General features: G+C 42.5%; 1 protein-coding gene across 2 annotated transcripts in view; it reads left to right on the top strand.

Moving 5' to 3' along the window:
* The window catches only part of TBXAS1 (thromboxane A synthase 1), a 357,796-nt gene that overhangs the window by 25,670 nt on the left and 306,402 nt on the right, over window positions 1-25,724 (top strand). The window contains exon 2 of one of the 2 annotated variants that reach the window (XM_032781962.2): window positions 373-535. The exons of the other annotated variant lie outside the window; for it this stretch is intronic. Within the exon in view, the coding sequence (XP_032637853.1) occupies window positions 438-535 (98 nt within the window). The 5' untranslated portion in view covers window positions 373-437. The remainder of the gene's footprint in view (window positions 1-372; window positions 536-25,724) is intronic. 2 annotated transcript variants of the gene reach the window in all.

The raw sequence follows: 25,724 nt of genomic DNA, 5'->3' as shown, positions 1-25,724 counted from the left end.
TGTTCACATTTTGAAGGAACTTTTCTATTTTTATTTCTATTTACAGAGTACCCTGGCTTCATTGAGGTGTTTATTTTTTTTCTATTCCACATACGCGTGATATAGTCCCTCTTTTATTTTTCCCCCTTCTGCTGCAAACCTATGGGCCAGCTCTGTCTCAAGCAGCGGCTGTGTAAATATTTATTAATGTGACCGTCATCAAGGCGAAAAAAAAAGTTGCTTCATCCCATTACACAGGAAACTCTGCACCCTCAGAGAGAGGCAGAAGTTAAGTCAGTGAGAACAGGAAAAGTTCATAATTAGAATTGGTTTGACAGACTTTGCTCTCGTGGTTCCTGTTTCACTACAGACTGTCATTCATGTAACTGGCAGGTTTTATCTGTTATTGAGGAGACTTCCCCATCAGCCTCAAGCCCAGCATTGTGTAGTGAAGGAAAATGGAGTTTGCAGATCTCTTGAAATTTGTCTTCATGGAAATCAATGGAACAACTGTAACAGTGGCTCTGCTGGTGATCCTCCTAGTGTTACTCTATAGGTAAGTGTATTCATACTAAAATGAGACCTATGTAATACTGAAAGCCAGCCAAAAAATTAGCTCCAGGAGTAGATTCTCCCAGCAGGAATTCAGCACAAGTGTATCCCCTCAGTCAAAATATCTTAGTGTTTTATTTTAAGAGTCTGGAGTGGAGGCAGATGCAGAGATTAAAGGAATAAAATATACACTTGTTAGAAAGTCTTGTCAAATTTGCGAGAGAATTTTGTCTTTTCTATAGGTTTTTTTAAATTTATTTTTAATTTTCCTATTAAAGTCTAGGTTTTTAGAGTAATTTCTATAGAAACCTATCAGATTTCTGTTAATACGTCCTGGTTTCATCCCCATTAAGTTTCCATGTGAGAGATGTTGAAGGTGGTCAGATTTGAAAAGAAAAAAAGTATAATGTCACTTCCGGAGTCTCAATGGACTTTTTTCTCTCTTGATCTTATCCACGCTCTTTGCTTGGCTTTTCAACTCAAACCTACCACCACTGTAAACGCTACTTGAGTTCCCTTGCTTATTTTTTTTTCTTCACATTGAATACATAGTAGACTGTTTGTCAACCTAACCATAAACATAGTAGGGGATGTGGAGGGAGGCTTATAAAGTGGGAAAGAACTGGATTACAGTGGACAAAGAACCTTGCCTACGTGTGCTGATTATCTGTTAGGCAAATTAGCAATAGTTTACTGCCATCTCTGTTTTTACTAGAGCTGTACCTCAAATCCTCCCCACTCACCCCATCATCAACCACTGTTCTTTGTTTCTGTGTGTCCAAGGAAGAGATTACAGGAAAATATCAGAAAATCTAAGATCAATACAGTCTTTAGACCACCAGCAAAGATAAAGATAAACACAGTAATAACACCGTAGGGTACTATAGACATTTCTGTAGGTGTGTTAATGAGAGATGCTTGCTTGCATGTGCCTTGATTCTTGAATCTCTTAGGACCTCATCCATTTCTATTTAAGTCAATGGGGGAGGAGGGGGGGAACTCCTGCTGACTTCAAAGAGAGTGAGGTTGGGCCCTAGGTGATTCGGCAGAATGTATTAAATAGATATGTTGGTGATCCAGTTCGGTTTAAAATAATAGTTGTCTGAAACCTCCTTTGAAAAGTTACAGTCCAACCCATCTGTTTTGTGGTCTGTTTTTTGAGATCCAGATAAATCACTCTGAAGATTCTTGCTGCAGCACACCCAATGTCCAGTGTGGATTGTGGTTTAAAAGCCACGATCTGGCCCATAATTGTTACTAAAGCAAAACTCACATTGATGTCAATGGGGATTTTGTCTGAGTCAGGAGTGCAAGATCAGGCCTGCACATTAGTTCATGATGTTTAGACCATAGGACACTTCCAGCTGCAAGGAGGGGAACCCCAACTCCTAACAATTTAGGGAGATAGAAGAGGGTCTGGAGAGCCCCACTGGGATGGGAGGTTGCAGGCAAGCTTCCAAAAGTGCACAGTTCTGGGAAGTGCATGTATCTGCCATCAGGTGTGCATTTCTTAATATAATAAATCTACATGCTGACCCTGTCCAGTGTGTGTCCTTTTCAGGAATCCCTAACTCTCTGTTAAATCAAAAGCAATCATTTGTTCAGACTAAGGGCTTGTCTACACTTCCTGGGGGATCGACAAGTGACAATTGGTGCGTTGGCGATTGATTTAGCGGTTCTAGTGAAGACCTGCTAAATCAACCCCAGATCGCTATCCCATCGACTCCTGTACTCCACCGGATTGAGATCGCTATCCCGTCGACTCCTGTACTCCACCGGATTGAGAAGAGTAGGGGGAGTTGACGGGAGAGCGTCTCCCGTCGATGTTGTGTAGTGTGGACCCCGCGGTAAGTAGGTCTAAACTACATAAACTTCAATTACACTATTCACGTAACTCAAATTGCATAGTTTAGATCAAATTTCCTCTGTAGTGTAGACAAGGTCTAAGTCCTGGGCAAAACTCATTGTTGGCATCAGTAACCATGTAATGCTGTTGACTTAATGAAGTCAATAGAATTGTTTCCTGTTTTGTCAGTCATGGATTTGACCCACAGCCTATGCCAAACTTCAGCTTTCAAGCTTCATTTCTTTTGGGCATAGATTTTTTTAAAAGAGTGTAGTTAGAATTGTTTGAAGCAGGAAAAGAGTTTATAATTATGTATGTGCAGGGGGAATCGTCATTAGGTTAGAGATCAAGCATCCAATGTTTTCCCCTGAAAAAATGCATGTTTTGTGATGTTATAAGCCTGTGGGAAAGAAGTTGGACTGAGTGTGCAGTTCTAACAATATAGTGCTTACTATCAGTGCAATTGTAATTATAACTCTTGCTGCTGATCTGTGGAGATGTATTAATACAAGCTTAGATAATTAAAGAATACAGATGCCTGGAGGCCATTATTTCAATGAAAAGACAGTGTGTTTCTCAAATTTCTAGTAGAATGTGTTGGGCAACCTATCTGAGCTGTCTGGTGAAAGTTCACCTGGCAGACATAATCTTTTCACCATGCATTTGTTGTTTATTTCATTAAAATGTAATGATTCAAGCTCTAGGGTTAGTGGCTTGAAATCCATCTGCAACCATAAGAAGAGAAGTGGTTTCTGCTGTTTGTTAGAAGCCTATCAACCTTTTCCAACCTAGCTGCTATTTGTAAGGAGTTGTTAGCTCTGCTGTGTGTTATAAAAACTCCTTCAGGGCTGAAACCTTGCAAGCAGGGAATTATTGAAAATAATATGCATATGGTTGCTAATAGAAATGTGTCCATAATTCTAGAGAGCATTTACTTGCTACATTCATGCGGCATATGGCATTGTGCAGCTCCTTTGTAGTGTCACTGCACATGGCTATGATGGCAGGAGCAATTACGTAGTTAAGATTCCATGAATGTTTCCATCCTAAGCTCCTATTTTCATTTGCTTATAACTTTCTGAAATTCCCATTTTTCAGGCCTGAAGTCTGCCTGAAGGTTCCTTTTTATTTGCTTGTTTAATTTTGAGTGAAAATGGTTCAGCCATTTTGCATGTAAGGAATGGGAAATGATTGCAATGTATCTCAAACACCTCTTCAGCAGAAATATATGATTTATGTTATAGTAATGCCTAGAAACCAGCCAAGATCAGGGCCCATTGTTCTAGGCACTATACAAACAGAGGGTAAGAGTATGTCTGTACTGGCATAGCTACGTCACTGTAGCCCCATAATGTAGACACAGCCTATACCAACGGAAGGGGAATTGCCATCTCTGTAAGAACACTACCTCCCTGAGCGACAGTAGCTATGTTGATGGAAGCACTCTCCCATCAGTACAGCTGCATCTACCCTGGGGGTTAGGTCAACATAACTATGTCAGTCTGGAGGGTGGTTTGTTTCATACCCCTCACCCCTGTTGACCTAACTTTTAAATGTAGACCAGGCCTAAGAGACAGCCCTGGGCTCCAAGAGCTTAAATCTAAATAAACAAGATAAAGAGAAGGTGGGGAGGAGAGGCAGGCAAAGCATAGGTGCCAGTTCTGTGGTGCTCTGGGGGCTCAAGCATCCACTGAAAAAAATAGGGGGTGCTCAGCACTCGCAGGGCTGAATTAATCTTTTGTGGGACCTGGACCAGGTGTCTGCGCCCCAGAAGCCCCTGCACACTGCTCGCATGGAGGGGACGGGGCAGGAAGGAGCACCCACCGGCAAGAACAAAAGTCAGCACTGTGAGGCAAAGGGATATAAGAGCAGAGTGAATAATGTGATGCTGGCAAATGTTATGTTAGTTCTACAACTTTTTAAAAATCATTTTTGGAGATTTGTTAGGGGACTAAGTAAACAGGCAGTTGGGGAGGGGAGAACAGACTGGGGAAAAATTAGGAAAGGATGGAGGGCAGGTAGAATCCGGCAGAAGTGGAGTGACTGTGAAGGAGGTAAAGCCAGGAGGGATTGGCGCAAGCAGCCAATCAGCACATGGGGGTGACTGTCTAGAATAAAATGACTGATGACCTTACCAGTGTCTGGTGATCCTTGCTGCCTTGAGTCTTCTGAAGAAAACTGTTTTAGGTTTCCAGTCATGACCCTTTGAAAATCACACTCTACACACACACATTCTCTCCCCCTCCCTTTTTTTTTTTTTACATAAAGTTTCCAAAATGCACAGGTCCGATGTAAAACCTTTATCTCATTATGAAAGTACTCTCTGCCTTTTTTTTTTTTTTTTTTTTTAAATTACGTAGGTAACATTTATAGTGGCTATCATCTGTTACTATTTTTGTCCTTCATTTAGCAACCTGTGTTTTTAAACCAATTCAATCTTTATAGTTTTACAAAATACAAAAAGGACTAATTTGGCCACATTTTCAGTGTTCATTTAGCACGTTGGATGCTGAATTCTGTTGAAAACCTGGCCAAATGTCATAGAATGCTACTGCGTGTTGAGCAGACTTGAAAATCTGTCCACTTCTTTCCCCTCCATTTCTCTGATAACCAAAATGGATACTCTGATGAATTAGTCTTTTTTTGTTCTGTGTTTGCACAACACCTAGCACAATAGGGTCCTGATCTATGACAAAAGCTCAAATAATTAATCATAGTAATTTTTCAGAAAAGTTCCTCCTAAGCAGCCTTTCCTCTTCCAGCTCCCAATGTGGAGACTAGCAGATTATTCACTTAACCTTTCTGTGGCTGTTTCTCCTCATCTTCAAAATGGGGATAATAATATCTCAAAGGCTTAATTAGTATCTGCAGAGCCCTTTGCTATGCTACAGTGAAAGATGCTGTAGTCAGGGCCTGCTCCAGGCCACAGTGTGCCAAGTGTGTGCTTGGGGCGACACGCCACGGGGGGCGCTCTACCGGTTGCTGGGAGGGCGGCAGGCGGCTCTGGTGGAGCTGCCGCAGGCATGGGTGCGGACGGTCCGTTGGGCCCACAGCTCTGGTGGACCTCCCGCAGACACGCCTGCGGCAGCTCCACTGGAGCCGCGGGACCATCGGACCCTCCGCAGAAACGCTTGCAGCAGGTCAACCAGAGCCGCGGGACCAGCTGACCATCCGCAGAAACGCTTGTGGGAGGTCCACTGGAGTTGCGGGATGGGCGAGTGGCAGAGCGCCCCCTGCGGCGTGCCACCGTGCTTGGGGTGACGAAATTGCTAGAGCTGGCCCTGGCTCTAGTGTAGCTGTGCAAAGTAGTAGTATTCATTTTCATTTTAACTAGATGCTGAGTTGGGTCTCCTATGCTTGGCTGTGGGTGCAAACATTATTTTGTGGCTTTCCTTTTGCTGTCTGTGAAACTGTTGATTAAAATGAAAACAGGAACTCATCTTTTCTTTTAAAGTTGAATGTACCATAAGCTTTACATTATGAAGATGCTGTCACAGCTTTCTGATGCATGTGTTCAAACTAGATTTTCAACTGATTGTCTAAACAAACCTGATTTTTTAGAAAATTGGAAGTTGAAGGGGAGGTGTGTTTGTGTATGTGAGAGAGACAGAGAGACACACATTTGTCATTCCACGCTTAGCTTTTACCCATTGTGAAACAGGGACTTATGATGTCCTTGCCTGGACAAGCCAAATCATTTAAAAGGTATCAGTTTTACATGTAAAATTGTTTATTGCTTGTATGATACCTAGAGGCGCTGATCAGAGATCTGGTCTAGATAATGTCCACACGTAATAAAAAGACAATCCCTTCCCCAGAGAGCTTACAGTTTGTACAAACTAGAGAAGAACTGGAACTAGAACAGTTCTCTTAAACCCTCTCTGCCCCTGAATTTTAGGAGTTTGGAAAAGTTGAGAGTTGGATCAGCAACTAAACCTTGGTCTGGATTTGGATCAGAGTTCACAGCTGAAACCCATCTCTAACTGACCAATTTAGAACACTTAGACTTTGGGACAGCTTGGTTTCAGATATTTCAACCACTTAACGTTGGGAATGTTTAGATCTGGGGTTCCGGTGAAGTCCCAGAGAATACAGGTTTAAAAAAAAAAAAAATCCAAGCCCTAGTTTTGTAAAACCAAAACCCAGTTTATAAGACTTTGCAAAACTTAAGCCAAAACTGTCTGTCTCTTCTCACCCATCTCCAATAACGTATAATCTAAAAGCTGGGTAAAAATGAATTGTATCGTAACTTTATGATGATAAAACTTTAGTGCCTTGTGAAAGGTACCAGATCAATAGGACTGGAAACTGAGGTACAGTACTACATTATAAAAGCAGCAAAGAGTTCTGTGGCACCTTATAGACTAACAGACATATTGGAGCATGAGCTTTCGTGGGTGAATACATCTGACAAAGTGGGTATGCACCCACAAAAGCTCATGCTCCAATATGTCTGTTAGTCTATAAGGTGCCACAGGACTCTTTGCTGCTGTTACAGATCCAGACTAACATGGCTACCCCTCTGATACTTACTACATTATTCTTACCCACTGGATGCTGATGTCGTGTGGGCAGTGCCAGCTTCTTCTCACAACATCAGTCGTCATTAGCTGAAAGGCCTATCTCTGAACTGCCCTCTAGCCCTTAAATCTGAATGGGCATGGAGATTAACTGCTCTGCTAAAACTGACAGGAATTTGAATGTGATGGTTTTGAGACATGCATCCATTTCCACAGAAACTGTATTGAGACTCCCTGTTTGATTTTTTTGTTACAACACTGCTGTATCCCAAAAGGGTGAAAAAAGTCCCCTAGTATATCCTCAGGGATATTGCTGGTATGTGTGCTGTCTCTTTGTGAGCTAAGGTATTCATACCGTACCTGGGTGTATTATGTTCAGTTTAAAAGGCAAAGTATGAGTTGGGATAAGGGAGCTGCCTCATGGATAGCTGACTGGGAGAGAGAGTGAAAACTCTGAGGATGATACACTTCCCAGAGAAAGTTTCTGTAGGAATTGGACAAAGTCAAGAAAATATGATCAACCAGAGCAGAAAGGAAGAGAGAAAAGAGAAATTAAAATCTCAACACTTTAATTTTCCACCTAAAAATAAAAATCTTCGTTTTTGGGAGAGAGGAAAAAAGTGCTAATGGAAGGGAACTGTTTCTTGTCAGACTCTTTAAAAGGATGTCTTTGTGTGTGGTTTTTTTTTTTTTTTTTTTTTAAATTTTGGTTTGCAGATGATATGAAATTAGGATCTAGTGATGCCTGCAGTCTTTCTTTGAGTACAACAAACTCTATGATTTACTAAAGGACTAAAAACCCAGATAAAAAGCAATTTCACTTCTAAATAAATTCATCTTCCATCATGTTATAAAAGGGGAAAATTAATTACACTGCTTTAGTGGTGGTTTGCTTCCTCCTTAGTTAATCTTCTTTGGAGGCAATGGTGTTGTACTGCTTCTCTGTCAGGTCTTGCTAAAGTTTTGTTTTCTTAATGCAAAGATGGCCTGAGAAGGAGCTAGAATTTACCTATGTACATTGCCAAAGAGCCACAGTAATACGTCAGCAGCCTCCCCATCAGCTCCCCCTGCTCCCAGCGCCTTGCCGCACCTCCCGATCAGCTGTTCGTGGTGTGCAGGAGGCTCTGGGGGTGAGGAATGAGGGCACTGCAGGCTCAGGGAAGGGGATGGGAAGGGGTGGAGTGGGGGCAGGGCCTGTGGCAGAGCCAGGGGTTGAGCAGTGAGCATCCCCCAGGCACATAGGAAAGTTGGTGCCTGTGGCTCCAGCCCCAGAGTTGGTGCCTATACAAGGAGCTGCATATTAACTTCTGAAGAGCCGCTTGTGGCTCCAAAGCCATAGATTGGCCACCTCTGTCTTAATGCATGTTTGTTTCAAAATAAAGTTCTTGAAAATATGAGCCAAATGTGAATTTATGTCCATTTCAATAAAAAGTACTAAAATTATTTTCTGAAATTTATCAAATCAGATGTTAGGGCAAGGGGTTGGCTCTGAAATCTTCAAAGCAGTAGGAGTTCTATTGGCTGTTCCTACCAGTTTTTATGTATCAGTAGGAGTCGGAAAACTAGTTTGGATAAAACAAGAACTTCTGGAAATCAGGCTTTTAATCCAAAGATTGAAAGACTTTTGACCCCCCCCCCGTTTTTTCCAAGTAATTTCCTTTTTTCCCCCACATAACGCTGCCCTACTTTGTTCCTGTTTGAACCGCATGTGTTGAAATCCCCCAAGTGCAGGCTAACTTCAAGCCTTATGAGAGCATGCTTTTACAAGACTTCCAGCCCAGCTTCACAGATTCAAGGCATTCAATTAAGCATCCAAACTTTGGGCTGCTGGGAAATGGTTTTCACTAGTAATAGGTAATCCAGCAGGAAACAGAAGTCTATTTAACATGCCAAGAGGCTAATGTAACACGCTGAGGCCCTCCTGTTTGTATAGTTGTCATAAACAGATGGATAGGGGTTAATGTCTCTTTTACCTGTAAAGGGTTAAGAAGCTCAGTGAACCTGGCTGACACCTGACCAGAGGACCAATGGGGGGACAAGATACTTTCAAATCTTAGTGGAGGGAAGTCTTTTTTTGTGTTGTTTGTTTTGTTCATTGTTCGCTCTTGGGGCTAAGAGGGACCAGATGTATACTCAGGTTTTCTCCAATCTTTCTGAATCAGTCTCTCATGTTTCAAAATAGTAAGTACTAGCCAGGAAAGGCGGATTAGTCTTATGTTTGTTTTCTTAACTTGTAAATGTGTATTTTACTGGAAGGATTTTTACCTCTGTTTGCTGTAACTTTGAATCTCAGGCTGGGTGGGGGGAAGTCCCTCTAGTCTATATGAATCTGAATGCCCTGTAAACATCCTGATTTTACAGAGATAATTTTTACTTTTTCTTTCTTTAATTAAAAGCTTTCTTTTTAAGAACCTGATTGCATTTTCCTTGTTTTGAGTCTAAACTCACCAGGGATTGGTGGAGGGGGGGAAAAGAAGGGAATGGTTAATTCCTCTTTGTTTTAAGATCCAAGGAGTTTGGATCTGTATAGCTTCCCAAGGCAATCTGGGGGGGGTGTAAAGGAGGGGGAACGGTTTATTTCTCCTTGTTTTAAGACCCGAGGGGTTTGGGTCTTGGGTTCCCCAGGGAAGGTTTTGGGGGAACAGGAAGTGTGCCAAACACTATATTTTGGCTGGTGGCAGCGTACCAAATTTAAGCTAGTAATTAAGCTTAAAAGTGATCATGCAGGTCCCCACTTTTTGGACGCTAAAGTTCAAAGTGGGGAAAAGACCTTGACAGTAGTAGCAGCCTGAACCCAGTTTGCATTCTGGTCCCTCCCTAAATTAGGTCTCTCTTGAAATCTGACCCTCTTTTTCCTGTTCCATTGATGAATGACCAGCTGCACAATGAATGACCTCAGCTTCTAGCCCACTGCAGAAGATGCTGAACACCTGGTGGGATTGGGGCCCCAAAACAGATCCTTTCTGTGGTTCTCCCGTTACTAGTACTAATGGGCTGAGTGACCCATGTTTTATAATCTGGTAACCTCACAGAGTGTGGTTAACCCTATACTAGTAATCAAGTTGACAGGTGGTGCCTGGGTGGGAAACCCTTCCTTTTATCCTCATCTGGCCCTGTTGGCTGCATTTCAGAGAATGGCCCTTAAATTGGAGGAAATGGTTTGTCTTGTTCAAAGGTTCCACCACATGAGATTGCAAGGATCTGACTGAACACGAAATGTGGGCAAATTACCACCGAAGACAGAAAATCTTCCAACTCCTCATTGCTTCTGTCATACAGTCTTACATCAAGCAAATCTGGGTTTTCCACTAAAATGTCAAATGTAATATGATATTGGAACTGTGCAATGTGTGACTGCCCCTCTGAGAAAACCAGTTGGCTCTGGATGGGCCAGACCAAGCTTTGCCTGAGAGGGAGCAGAGTAAGCTAATGAATTCTGATTTGGAAGAGTGCCAGGCCCCTAATGAATAAATATCTTTAATTCTGAAAACAAGGAAGATCTGATTATCTGGTATGAAGTTCTGTCACAATATTAATTTGTGCTGTTTTTTCTGAAAACAAAGGTGTCTTTATTTTGGGTGAGGTGGGAAGGAGTTCCTTGAAATCATTTTTATGGCTTCAGAGCAAAATACTTTTAGTATCATCATAGAATAAACTATAAAGACCCCTTTATTTCTGATAAACCTGTGTGCTTCCTGAGTGCTGTGTAACGTTGATACTCTCTGTCACGGAGTCCCTGGGCAATGCTCTGGAACTGCTCCCCACAAAGCCAGTCAGGACTTTGTGGAGCCTCCTCTCCCTCGGAGCAGACTGTCTTCAGGGCAAGAAGCTCACACAGATTCACCTCTTGTGTCTCTCCTAGGAGCATTCAGCATGTGCCCCTCCGTTTGCTTCCCACAGCGAGTCTGCCCAGGCGGGGTCCTGGGGAAGCCAGAGGGTCCTGCACCCCCACTTCACAGTCAGACATGACTCTTAGCCAGCCAGTAAAACAGAGGTTTATTTAGATGACAGGAACACGGTCCACAACAGGTTTTGCTGGTACAGACAACAGGACCTCCTTTAGTTAGGTCTATCTCGGGCCCTAGGGAGGCCCGAGCCCCGTTGGGAGGCCCGAGCCCTGTCGGGACTCCCCTCCATTTTCCAGCCAGCTTCCAAAAACTACCAAACCCCCTCCTCTCTGGGCTCTGTCTCTTTCCCGGGCCAGGAGGTCACCTGATCTCTTTGTCTCCAACACCTTTAGCATTCCCTTGCAAGGGGGAAGGGCCTAGACCATTAGTTGCCAGGCGACAGAGGATTGGCCAAAGCTGAGGCCCCCCCCCCCCCCCCCCAGAATTCAGAGGAAACATCAAAAACAGTCCCACTTCCTCTCACCCTCATTTCTCTCCTTAAAGGTGACATTCACAGGACCAGCACAAGATCTAGGCACCATTTTAAGCCCTCAAAGTAGGGCTTAAGTAGCGCATAGGCCTTGAGTTGACTTTCTGCATAGGAATGAATTGCACCATATTAGTGTCAGGTCAAAAAATCCATACCTGGGTTGTTTAGTCTTATGTAAATAAATAAATAAAAAGGACACTTAAATTATTCGGGTATAAAGTTTGGTTCTAATTGTGCACTGAGGGTCGTCCTGTAGAAGACGTTAGATCTTGGGACTCTGCTGGAAAACTTTTAGAGCGCAGGTGGGAAACAGCCTTCCAGTGCTGTAGAGTGAGTTAAATCAAACAAAAAGGTCACGATTGCTGGATCACCCTGGCACAAAGTGACAGCAGCTAGGCTGCTGCTCTTCATTTCTGGTGAGCAGGGATGTGACTGCAGAAACTGCTCACAGCCATTGCTCCACTGTGGGCTTGGATCTGGGCTGGTCTAGCTTTGGCAGGGCCAAGTTTCACAAGAGACGAGTTGACTCAATTCCTTTTTCGGGAAGCGTCTGCTACTGGGGCTTCTGTGGAGCCCTTACCAGATTGCACTGGGAGTAGGGAGACCTGGATTCTGTTCCATTCTCTGCCACTGGCCTGCTGTGTGGCTTTGGGCAAATGACTTGCCTCTCTTTGCCTGTTTGCTCTCTGTCTGTGTTGTGTATTTGGGCTCTTGGGGGCAGGGACTGTCTATCTGTGTCTGTATAGTACCTAACATAAAGAGAGTCTGGGTTGAGGCCTCTATGCACTATTGCAATGCAACTAATAAGCTGCTTTAAAGACGTTGCTTTCCCCTGGCTGAACCCCAGGGGGGAAGGGGCTCTGGTGCTAGGAGGGAGTGCAGAACACTTCCTAGCTTGAAGTAATAATAGCAACCAAATGCTTTATAGTTTTGTTCAAGGGCTTTCTGCACCCCCACTCTAAAAATTGTTCTGGTGCCCCTGCCAAAGAGAGGATATTGGCAGCACCACTGCCTCTCTCTCTCCCCTGGAATAAATACCTCCCTTCCCCTGGTTCAGTTGCTCTGATTCAAGGGGTATAGATTTGCAATTTAAATTATTTGAAATACTCTGGGCCAAACTCTCCTCTGGCCTAACTCCACTGATTTTAAACGGATTTAATGCAGCAGGCAATTTGGCCTTGACTGACTGGACTTTCTGAGAAGTTGAACAGTAAATATAAAAATTCTCCCTGTGCCATGTCCTTGCCTCATATATATTCCATAGTGTTCTATCAAGGGTAACTTTTATTTTCCCCTCCACCCTCTCAAACTTTTTAAAAATCCAGCTGTGGACTCATAAATAATGTTTCATTCTCTTTTTTTGCTCTCTGCTGGGTCAGCTGCAGTTAGCTAGTGCTTTCCACAGGCCTGATTACCCGTCTCAGAGAGAAGTGGAAGTAGATAATTGTGCAGTATTTGATCGACCTGCTTGAAAATTACTGGTGAAAACTTCCTTGAGGGTGCAAAAAAATGTTAGTGAGAATTTTCATTTTTGTCAAAAATCGTGGGGTACATTTGTTGAAAAATGATTTTTTTAAATAGAAAACAAATGTTTTCTCTTTTTCATGAAAACCTGAAAAACTTTGAAAATGGAAATGTTTTGCTTTCCTCTACGTTATTGACAGAAAACAAAATACATGGTTTTGAGGGTCTCTTGTGTATGATAACCATGGATAAATAGGCAGCAGAGAGAGCGCAAAGTAATTTTATTTTGTAGGTCCTATTAAACAGAATTTCACTTTATTTTTGTTCTTAACTTTCCTAGGAACAGAGAAGATTTAAAGAATAGATATTTTGGGGCCAGTTCTCCAGGTCGATGCACTTTGTGTCTTTATTTACATCGGGGCAGTTTCTGTTCTGATCTGGTAGCATTTTATACCCACTTTCTATGGATGTAAATGACTATATAGGGTGCAGGACAATGGCAAACCAAGGCATTGGTATTTGCATGGTGGAGTGTACCCATTGGTTATAACTATGGTAACCCCCCACATCTTCCCCATCCCTGATGTTCCCCCCTGCTTCCTCTCAGTTCTCTGGAAAATTCAGGAATGTAAGGGATAAATTTGGAAATGATCAGTAGGCAGGAAGGGTACAAAGAGGGTTATTGGGACTAAACATGTTGGCTGGGTAATGAAAGGGTGATTGTTCTTGAATGGGGTGAGGAGGTAGATGGCTGAGGAGGAAAAACAGTGTGAACACGATCAAATGGGGAAAAGTCAAAAGGCCGTATGGAGAGGAGGGAGGGAAGATGTTGATTGAGGATGGAGGAGTGAGTCACATGGCTAGTTGTGAAGGAAGCACTGGACAGCTGGGAGTGGCTGCAATCCAGTATACTCCACACGTATGATGCTTTTTTATCCCTAAAGAGCTTTTTGTAAATACTCTCTTGATTGATAGAGATGTAACAAGATATAGCTCTTTACCTAGAGGTTTACCATATGGGATGTGAGAGAGACATTGCAATACAGCCTCCTCAGGGATGGAGGAGCAACAAGCCAATAGCATGCTGCATGACAGTGGTTGAGAGGAGGAACTGTGGCCAAGGATGGTGGTGCTTTACTCCTGGGGGCTGGGGGACTTCATGTGATCTTTAAAGTTTACAGAGAGCAAATGGGACTTCAGTTTGGCCTCAAAGGTTTGTGTCAAGCTGTAACAAATGAGTCCATGTTGAGTTTTACACAATATAGCTGCATTTATGGTTTTTAATTGTGTATCCTTGAAGAGTCTTGCCCCAGAGCTGTGCTTGTGACCTCTATACTTTCACGTTAATGGACGTGCCAGTGAACTAGAATAATTAGCAATGCGAAGTATAATGAAAATCGCAGTTTTTAACTCTAAGGCGTCTGAGTTGGATACCCAACTCCCACCGAGTTTCAAAACGATTTGTGTGCCAACTTTCTTAGGTTCCTTTGACAAATCTCGGTCCAAATGCATACACCAAAGGTAACTTGCAACCTTATATCTATCTAAAGTCAGAGCACTGTAAAGACACTATTTGTTTTGTTTATTCAGCTGGCCAGAGGCATTCAAAGAAAAGGAAAGTGACAAATTGTCAGGAACTTGCTTAGGTAACAGAATCTTTGCTAATCGCATCATAGTATAAGTTTTATAGTAGGTAAAATGGAAACTGTTCTTTTGTGTACTGATGGATTTTGAAAAGACCAGTGGGATACAGTTTGTTCTAGATTGTTACACCTTTCTGTGAAACTCTTGGGGGAGCTGTGACTGAACCAAACGTTTTCTCAAGAGGCATGTTGGACCCAGAGCTCTGGCTGAGACACAGGTACAGCTGTGGGAGAGTAAAAGCTTAATAATTCAGGAAAAAAACCTACAGCTATTCTGAAACTAAATGGGGAGGTGGCTAGTGTTGTTCAGATGTCTCCTTTTCCAGGTATTTAATGTAGATATTACCATTAGTTCTGCTTTCTTTCCTATTTGTTTCTAATACATAATGCTTTTGCTTAATGTAAATAGAACTGGTGTTGACTGGTATCTGGGGAAATGATTGGCTGATGATCTCAAATAAAACAGAACTCTTCCCCCTGCAGAGAAGGAGAAGGTGAGATCCTGTATATGAGTCACAAAGGAGGGAGAAGGCTGTGGTCTTCTTCTGGAGCAGTGCCATAGAGGGATTTCAGGGATATATTGTGTGCACAAGATGGGCAAATAATCCAGGGCACCATAGCACCTACAACCAAAACACTGTATGGAAATTAGCATATTTACCATGGAAACATTAAGTTCTAAGTTGATCTTGTTGTTGGGATTCAAACCTGCAGGGTTAGAGGTTTTTGTGGTATTTCAAATCTAATGCTTTGTCCACTAAACCATCTTCTCAGTGTTTAGTGATGGGTTTGTAATCAGAACAGAGTCCTGAACAGAGACTATTAAGGAAATGGAGAACTCCTTAAGGGGCTTGTTAATAAATTGTTTCCTCTGAAGGACCCTTTTCTATATAATTTTGACATTTTTAGGGATTCTACACAGCCACCTCTTCCGCTCCCCCTCCCTGTGGTTTACATTCCTAAGTGAGAGTATCACCAAGCAGTGATCTCTGTGCAATGGCAGCATTTTATATTTTGAGCAGAGATAAAAATCTCATTCCTTCTATAAACAAAACAAATCAAGAGATGGTGCCCCAGAGAACCATTTCTCTGTAGCCATTTTCCTCCAGCTGCTTTCTATTCCATGCAGTTTGCAATGCGCCATATGAAATACGCATGTGCCTGCCTGCCTGCGTGGAACGCAGGTTTCCTCCAGACAGCAGCCACTGCTGCTCCATCATAAACACTGATTTTTACAGTGCTGTAATAAGAAGATTACTAATAGAGCTGAGATGTTTGGTTATTTAGCAATGAGGGACGGCAAGAGCACTGCAGTCACGGGCACTCTGTCTTCACTGTGAATAGTTTGGGTTATACATGGGGATGGGAGAGGGTGGTAAATATTGGAGTGCATTTTCACTGAAGAGGGACTAAGCTCTCTTGCTGACAGCAAGCTACCCTGTGGGTGGTTGCTGGATATATTTCTCTTACCCACACTTGCAGGTCTGCCAGTTTCTTCAGTAGGGACTTGATGATTCCACTCAGACCTGGGACTTCAGCAGTCTAGAATTCTCTTTATTCACTGCACTGCTGTGTTTGCCTCTCAGTGAGGCTCAAGAAGACAAAACCAAGATGGTGACTGCAGCAAGCATAAAGTGATAGTTGTGAGACAGGGTTCAAATCTGCTGAGTTCTCTAAATGTCACTCCTTTTCACTGGATGCTTCCTCTCTATTAATATCCCCTGGCCCTCTGCATTAGTAAGGAGTCTCTGGGACTTAGTGGGTCTCAAACAGTGAATCTGAAGGCCTCTCAAACTTGGCTCTGGCTTTTCAATAGAACTGGCTTTATCAATACGGGAAAAAAATCTTGCTACAGCAGTCAGTGACCCTAAAAAGCTGCTTTTACGTTTGTATTTATTTCTGCAGTACACTGCTATGAATGGCCAGTTTTATAAAGGAGGAAGAACAGAGTGGTCAGAGCTTTCTGCTCTAATCTAGACTCACTGGATTCTTAAGGCAAACTAACTGCACAAAGGGCTCGCCATATAATTCCTGGTAACTAGTGTTTGGTGGGTGAAACATCTAGAACTGCTTTATTAGGAACCCCATCTGTAGTGTTCTCAAATTATACCTGTGTTAGTCACCATCTTGGTTTTGTCTTGTCTAGCTTCATTCTGAGGCTTATTGTGTGGTACTGTGTGTAAAAGCTGCAACATGGTACCTCAGCTTTTTGATAACAACAGAATTCCAATAAGGATTAGTATGAAACTCACCTGACTCAGCAAACCTTTAAAGGTTGGTCTATGTTATGTAATTGATCTGTTGCCAACAGCCATTGCCAACAATGAGTCCCCTCCCAAATTGTAGCTGAAAACGTGTCTCTTACTGTATTTGCTAACACCCATATTAAGTGCGTCGAGCTCTTAGTGTAGGCTAGGCCTGTGCCACTCTTGGAATTTGAATTCCAGTCTGTGTAGATGAGAGGAGAGAGATTAGTGTGTTAACACTTCAAACATTAAGGCAGGGGTCCCCAATGCAGTGCCTGTGGGTGCCATGGCTCCCGCCAGGGCATCTATGTGCGCTCACGTACTGGCTGGCAGACAAGCATCCACCGAAATACCGCTGATTTTCGGTGGCATTTCGGCGGCGACGCCCCTTGGTGTTGCCACTTCTTGGAGCTTTTCGGCGGATTCTTGTCCGCCGGCCATGGTCCTCGGGCTCATTGTCTGGTGCCCGCCACCCGGAAAAGGTTGGGGACCACTGAATTAAGATCAAGATTTTTCAAAAGAGCTCAGCATGACATCTTGATTAAGTGTCATTTAGAATTGTTGGTTTTCTTTGAGACTTTTTGTGTCCATTGTATAGCTGGTTGGGAGGATGAGAAACTTTCAAGAAAGTTTTTTCCTGGAAAATGTTATCCCTATTTTTTCATCAAAAAATTTCAGTTTCAACCTACTCTAGTCAGGTTTATCAAAAGGCTAATAACACTGGGGGAACAAATTCATCTCTGTTGTAACACTATTTAAAATCATGGGGATGAATTTGGCCCAGTATGTTTAGATCAGTGATAAACAAAACAAGAACTGTTTTATGTCTGAGTGCTTTTGAAATCCCCACCCCCACTCGCTCCTCCAGTTTGACACAGACCTTTTCCTGCGAAAAAATGTGCTTAAACATAATATTGGTATGATAAGAGGTAGATCCATAGAGAAGATGCACCATAAATCTCTCTTTCTCTGAGGTGCTTTTCACCAGTTATGTAAATAAGAGGCCCCTGGTATTTTGGCTGTTTGCAGAATTGATGTGCTGGTGCAAAAATCACTCTTGTGTCAGGAGTACTGACTGTGTGTGGCCATCTAGCTGTCCACACTGTCCCCTTTTTGGACAGATCCTCAAATGCTGTAATTTGGTGTAATTTTGATCCGTTGACTTCAGTGGGCCTATGACAGTTTACACCAGCCGAAGATCTGCTCCCAAATGCTTTAGGATCACAGTAGTGTTCATTTAGTGCATGGATCGGCGTTCATGTCTCACTCCTGTCAGTACCTGGCCCAAGCCAGGGAAGCTAATGATCCAATCAGCAGGACAAGTTGGGTGATGAATCCTGGTCACGTGTCACCTGAGGCACATTGCGGATATGCTAAGAAGAAGCGCATCTGCATTTCTGTTTGTCTGGAAATACAAGGGCTTTTGATTGACTGGAAAGTATGCTGGCCAGTTTGGGAGGAATGACTTTGTGTTAAACTATATTGTTGTTTCAGTGGAATGGAGTTATCTTCACTTCCCATTCCAAGCTGTTCTGTGACATTACTGCATGCTGTTTGACAGTTGCCATGTTCCACTTCAGTGATGAGTGAATTGATTCATATATATCTGATATTTATAAATTACATTGGCCTCCAGCTATATATGATTGCAAAGTCATTATCACTGCACAAACATTACAGCTTTTTGCAAGGGTTGGGTGGTTCAGTGTTGTCTTTGAGAAAGTTAGAATCTTTATTTTTGTGGCCTGTGAACAAATTGTGTTATAAAACACAAGGGATTTGGTAGAAGTTTGTGGAATCCTAATGAACTGACAATGGATTTTTTTTTAAAGACACATTTTTTTCAATTAAAAAAAAAAAGCTGTTAAAAACAACTTGGAACAACATTATGATACAGTAGTCCCTTGACACACAAGGGTAACTTTGGGTTAAACATATAAATAACACTGAAAAGACTATATTTAGCTCAAGGACAACCAAGAAGTGAAGGTCAAATAATAAAATGAAGCAGGGAAATTATAGCTCTCCTTGTTCCATTTTGCAATGTGCTGTTTGGCAGCTGTGAAGGTACAATACTTTGGAATTTGTCTAACACAACTATTTCTGATTTGTACTTTAAATAGAGCAAGTAAGCATGAAGTGTGTGTGTGTGTATACTTTTTGCTAACAGCACAATGCTGAGACCTGTTGGACCAAATCCAAACAGGAGCCTTAAAATGTTACAGAATTCCTGTAGGCTAGATATTAATAGATATTTGGAAGTCCTGATCAATATTTTTTTCCCACTCTATCACTGAGTGTGCCAAATCAGCTCTGGAGAGATCATGTCTGGAGGTGAATGGGTAATTCTATCTCCATCAGCCTTCGATTTTTGGCATTTCTGCCAAGTAAGTCAAACTAAACCACGACTGACCATTAAACAGTGGACTGAGATCATCCACTCATTTCAAATAGATAATCAAAACAGTTGTAAAATAGTAACAACTTGAGGTCACCACTGACTCAGGCTGAAGTGGAGCTAATCACCCAGACAAGATGTCCTTTAAATTTAAACATTACAAGTGCACAGCTCAGTATTGGCTCATCACTATAAATGCAAGTAAACTTACAACCTGGGAAAGGCACCCTTCAGCTGGGTGATGATACTTTGAACCTTGATAAATGGAGCTAACGTCCCTGTTGTCATTTCAGGCAGAATACCAGGATGAGGTAAGAATTATGCTGCATTCTTTTTTTTACCTAACCAAAGCACTTCACTTAATGTCTAACTTCAGGTCACATAAGTACAGTTAAAGTCACAGGAACAGATCTTAGAGGCCATATGTCAATTTACACCAGTTGGTGATCTGGACTGTAGTCAATGTCCTGAGTGCTCTAAGCCAATTGAAAGGCATGACACAGTAAGTCTGTTTTGTGTTTATTACACTGAAGTACTAGCTACCATTAATGGAATGTGAAGACCAAAGATCATATCCATCATTGTTACTCCACTGACATTGGGGGTCAGATTCATTTCTCTGTACGTGTTTAGCCTCTCTGACTCTGAGGAACGCGATCGAAGTTGAAAGGGCCGCATTCAGGAAGTTACTTGCTCTTTTGGATTGGTAGCCACATATTGCACAGTACCCATATATCTGTTTGTTTTTGTTGTGAATCCCAGACTTGCTTGATGTGAAATGGCATGACAAAGATAATTAGAAGGAAGTCAGGAGGCTTCCTGTTAGCATCAGGATTTTGGTCGTATTTCCTGCGTGCAGACTTCTTATAACCCTTTGTCTAAACAAAAGCTTCAGAGCTCTTCTCTCCACTCCATAGTATGGCAGAGGCCCAGTGGGGAGAAGGAGCCTTTCAGTAACAAGCCAGTCTGTGACTATGCAAAAGAGGAAAAATAAATTAGGATAATCCTGAACTGAAGTCCCAGTTCCCATGTCATCCTGACCACCTCATTCCCTGAATTGAAGACACCTCTAACCTTAACTGAGGCTCATGAACTAGTCCAAAATTTAGATGGGACTTCCAGGTAGGGTCCAACTCTAATACCTAGTCAAGGCCCACAAACTGGCCCCAATCCAAAGCTTTGGGGTTGGGCCATTGAACTGATCTGAACATGTATCTAGAAACAAGCTCCCAACTTGGTACTAACTTTACCTTTGTCTGACAGGTAGAACTAGATGATTAAACAAATGCTGTCGACAATTTCCTCAATCCAGCAGCCATATATCATTTAGGCATCTTGTACTTCATTCTATTTGCTCTTTGTAGAAATGCAATTTGTTTCCTATAAAACTTTCATTTCATAATGAAAACACTTGTTTTGTAATGAAATTTCATTTTACTACTTAGGCACTCGCTCACGCTAGGTTGAGGAGGCATGAAGCAGCAGCTTTCTAACAAACTACCCACACTCCCTTTCTGATGTCTTCAAAGGCTAAGAATCTGGTGGGGAAGGAATGAGAAAGGAGCCAGCCACTCTTCTGTGGCATGTTTTAGTTTGGCAAGTATATTCTTGTTTATATGTTGCTTAAAGAATTTTGCAGTAGGGTAACTATGTTGCTGTAGTTCCCCAATGCAAACCCCCTAATGTAGACATGCTACACCAGTCCAGCTCTTGTACTCTGAGAGTTTGTGAAGGTGTATTTGCATCAGTGAAAAAGTCCCATGTAGACAGGGCCTTACCCAGACATTCACGGAGTAGCATACTGGCAAATGATCATCTGACTGCTGTAGCTCAGGCTAACCCAATGTGGTGCATGTGTACACAGTGATTTTTTTTTTCCAGCCCCAGAGCCCAAACCCAAGTCAGCTGACATGGGCCAGCTGTGGGTTTTTATCCCCATGTAGATGTACTTTATAGAAGTGGTTTGCCCACACATCTATGGTCAGGTATATTTGTACAGTAGTTTAAAAATATTACCAAGGACACTTGAATGAAAAGAGGATGTTCCTTGCTGGCTCATGCATTCCTGTGGCCCTGTTGTTTGTTCCTCATTTGTAGTTCAACTTCCTTTGACCGCACACTTTTCAGAGACTAATTTATGAGGTCACAAGCTGAAGACTGTGATTTTTTGTTGGATTTTTTTTTTCTTGAGTAGAGTGAAGAACCCCTTGTAGAAAAGAGTGCTTAGCATTGCAGCAGATGAGAAGCCATGTTTGAGAGCGTAAGAGTTCTAACTCCAGCCGTTGCAAAGACGTGGCAAAAAAACAGAGGTGGATGAACTCTTAAAATTGCCTGTTTCTGCTCAGATGCCCTTAGTGGGGATAGTAACAAAAAAGGAATTAAAAAATAAACCCATACCATTTATGCTATGTCAGCAGAATTGTTTCTAAACAAAACATTCCAGAGACTTCTGTGAGGCATCCTCAATCTCTTAAAAATCCCTTTTAACTCTTTGCCAACTGCTCTGTGAAGAAGAAATAGAAACTTTAAAGTTAACTTGTAAGCCTGCTAGATGGAGGCTATTCTGTGGCAGCACCCAAAGGCTTCAGCCAGAGGTGGGGCCTATCCTGCCAGGCACTGTACAACCACATCAGGAGGAATGGTCCCCTACCATGTTTAATTGTTAAATTATATATACACTGCCTTGAGATGAGGGAAAGAATTCACCTTTTTAAAATTTGGCTTTACTGAAAACTATCCAGGTACATTAAAAGTGGGATTATTTTTCTTTACACTGCAATAAATCCAGAGCAGCTCCACTGAGGTCCATGGAATAGGTCTGAATTTCAACATCAGTCCCTGTATATACACCAAGGCACATTTGCTTTGCATATTCTAGAGAGAGCAGATCTGTGTGGCAGCCCAATGGGGTAAATAGTGTCAGGCCAACTTTGCAATGCACATACCAAGACATACCACCATTTCAGGTCTTAGTTTTATTTCAACTCCTTGGAAGGAATATCTTGCTGCAAAACGTCCCTGCTCTTTCAGGGAATACTACTACAACAGACAAAGTGCCAGAACAGTCTAAGTTCAGAATCTCTTGCCGTTTACTGTTTAACACTGAATGCTAGATGCATTTTTTTTAAAATGGGAAGAACAAAAAAACCCAACCCCTCCACCCCCGAGATTCTCATTTGATCACCTGACTCCAGGAACTGGCACTTTAACAAAATGCCAAATATTACGAGACTTGTGATGATGATGTGAGAATTGGCAATGCTGAGAGTACACACTCCTCATATACTCCTGTGATGTAGAATTAGTAAAACTTTAAGGAGCTTGATCAACTTTTAAAGAAAAGGACACTTTTTCAATGAAACATGAAAGGTTTGGTTTTAATTAACAGAAATAATATAAACATAGAGATGCAAATCAGTTGCATTTTGTTTTAGATCAGTGTGGGGTTTGCAGCTATGTTGTCAGTGACCCGGAAGCTGACAAACAGGTGTCGGGTGCATGGAAAACAAACCACACAGTGTCAGTGTACAGGCTACAAAAGAGCCTTGCTTCCTCTGTGTCCATGCCTCCCTGCAAACACAGAACTGTAAGATTCATGTTGTCAAGAGGAAAGAAGATTACATCTATTCACTTGTTTGAAGAGAGCATGTCTAAATTTCGTTAAGGTTGTCAGCTTCTAAATAACCCTTTGTTAATGCAGGGTGTACTCCATTTCAGCAACTCACAGGCAACCTCTGAGCCAAACTAGGTCAAAGATCATCTCCTGATTAGAACTGGTTGAATTAGTTGTGCATATCAATTATGTTCATTGTTTACATCCCTTGCCTCTGTTCTCCACAAATAGATCAAGATCTTTATAAATATAGTCCTTATTTATAGTGGTTGAAGAAACAGCTTTTGCCAACAGATTTGGGCCCAGGACTTGTTCGTGAATTGTCTGAAGGAAATTCTCCTTTTGAGTACCCACTATTCAGAACTTGTTATTAGGATACGGGGATGAGTAACCTAAATCACATGGTATCATTTCTGTTTTCTGATCATATGACCTAACCATTATAGACAGTAGGAGTACCTGAAGAAATCCTTGGTGGTGTTTTAATATCTTGGAGAGAAAGAAAGAGAGGAACACCTTCAGGTGGAGGGGAGAGAGCAGGAGATGAGCAGGCCTGGGAAATGTTAGGACTTCTAGAATGTCTCTCTCTTCTCTTTTGGTACCTGATCCAAAGCTCATTCCATTGACTTCAATAGACTTTGGATCAGGCAGAGAGAGATTAAGTGACTTACCCAAAGTCCACATATGAAGTCAGCAGCAGAACTAGAAGCAGAACTATAATCTCCAAAGCCCCAATCCAGTGCATTAACCAACCACAAGAATATTCTACAGCACCAGCACGGTATGTTTGAGATACTGCCTATGTGACCCACCACTCGGTTTGTATATGTAAGGAAGAGGTGGTGATTAGGTTGCTGCTACCTGAGGTGTATAGTTTAATTTATGTCTTTCTTTTGTTTAATAATCCTTCCATTTAGTACTCAAGCATTATGCCAGTGGTGTGGCTTGTGTGAAACCCTGTACATGTGATAACTAAGAATGATATGTCTGATGCTCCTAGCAGAGAGCTTTAATTTATGGACCTAAATTAATGTATGAAGTTATGTATTGATAACTAACATGTAATGCTGTCATTTCCTGTGAACAAAGTGCATCTGTCAATCAGCTGTGATGTGGGTCAGTACACTACAGTACCATCATACACCCACTTAGAGGGGAAAAGTAAAAGAAGCTTTGGGGAGCAGAACTTACTTCCACTCATCTCTCAAAGGATTGTGAAAGAGAAACTGTAAGTTTTTCTCAGCAACCTGGCTGGGGAAATGTAATAAAGGCTGCAGCAATTGGATTTCTGTAACTCTTTAAAAAATAATCCCCTGTATATTTGGAGTCTCCAAAATGTTTTCGGGGAGAGACTCTCATGCAACTGGCAGTTACATTTGCTCTTGCCTCTCTTGTGGGGCCTACAGTAACCTTTGCAGGGCTATTGAGAAGTGCTGCTGGTATAGAAGGCACTTGCCCTTTCCTCTCTTCTGAAGTCTTGCTGTCATTGCCCAAACAATTCTGGCAGGTTCCCAGTGTACCCCAGGACTGGGATCATTTCTAAAATATTGACTTGGGAACGTTTGGCTGCAAAGCAGCATCTGGATTTTAGTGTTAACCTGAACTTACTAAGGAGGTCTCCATTGATTGGCCCAGTGCCACACACTGACTCAGTGATTCAGATGCTTTGAAAACCATGCTTTTCATGGTTCAGAGCTCTGTGCTCTAAACATTTGACCACACCACTACTTACTCGATGGAACACGAGTATCCAACTTGAATCATTAGGTTGAATTCTGTGGCAACAAAAATGATTAGGGGGCTGGAGCACATGGCTTGTGAGGAGAGGCTGAGGGAACTGGGTTTGTTTTTTCTGCAGAAGAGAAGAAAGAGGGGGGGATTTGACAGCTGCTTTCAACTACCTGAAGGGGGTTCCAAAGAGGATGGATCTAGACTGTTCTCAGTGGTACCAGATGTACACACAGGATTAATTTCAAGTTGCAGTGGGGGAGTTTTGTTGGATATTAGGAAAACCTTTTCACTGCGAGGGTGGTGAAGCACTGAATGTACCTAGGGAGGTTGGGATCTCCTTCCTAGAGTTTTCTAGGCGTGCTGAATAGCTGGGTGGGGGATGTTGGGATGGTCTGCTTTGAGCAGGGGATTGGTATTACCTCCGAGCGTCCTTCCAACCCTGAATATTTATATTTTAATGACTATTTGAACACCAAATTACTAATGTGTAAAATAAGCACTCCTCCACCTGTACGGATCTTACTACCATCAGCTTCTGCTCCCAGACTTATAACTGAGAGAGGGAGAATCGAGTACACAGTAGGCTAAAAGATCCCTTACAGAGTCTGATCATTGCTCAGGTTTGAACAGGGCGGGGGGTGCTGCAAGGAGCAGGGGCATGGTCTCAATCCTCACAGACTTCTAGGGTCTAGGGGGGAAAAGAGGAGGCTTGTTGTGTGTTATGTTCATTTCATGGGAGTCATTCAGCCAACACGAATGGGAGGTGGTGGAATCTCGCCTTCCTAAGAGTTTCTAAGGTCCAGCTTGACAAAGCCCTGTGGATATTTAGTTGGACATTGTCCTGCTTTGAGCAGAGGCTGGGCTAGTATGACTCTGAGTCCCTTCCAACCACTGTACGATGCACTACACTACAAGGTTAGTCGACGGAGCCCCTTAAGTCGACTATGTGATGGTCTACACTTATATTATCTCCCAGCAGTGTGCTCTCAGTTTATGTTGCATAGTAAGCCATCTCCTGAGCGCGCGTTAGCCACGTCATTGTACTGAAGTGACAACGCTCAAATGTGGATGCTGTGTTACCTATCCAGATCTAACAGTCCTCCAGCAGCTTCCCAATGCCTGGCACTGACGCTCTCTGGTCACAACTGTGATCCCGACTGGAGATCATGAAGATAGAGACCCCTCTGCCCCTTTAAGCCCCCAATTTTTTAGATGGTGTTTGCAATGCCAGCTGACCATGCCAACTACACGCTTCAGACTCAAGAGCTGCATGGGCTTGACAGACCCCCCACCACTTGGACACACTGTCACATGAGGAGCCCAGGACGAGGAGGGGATGGTGGGCATGTGCTGGC

The sequence above is a fragment of the Chelonoidis abingdonii genome, chromosome 1 (genome assembly GCF_003597395.2).
Source record: "Chelonoidis abingdonii isolate Lonesome George chromosome 1, CheloAbing_2.0, whole genome shotgun sequence".
Lineage (NCBI taxonomy): Eukaryota > Metazoa > Chordata > Testudines > Testudinidae > Chelonoidis > Chelonoidis abingdonii.
This window is presented reverse-complemented; position numbering and strand designations above follow the sequence as displayed.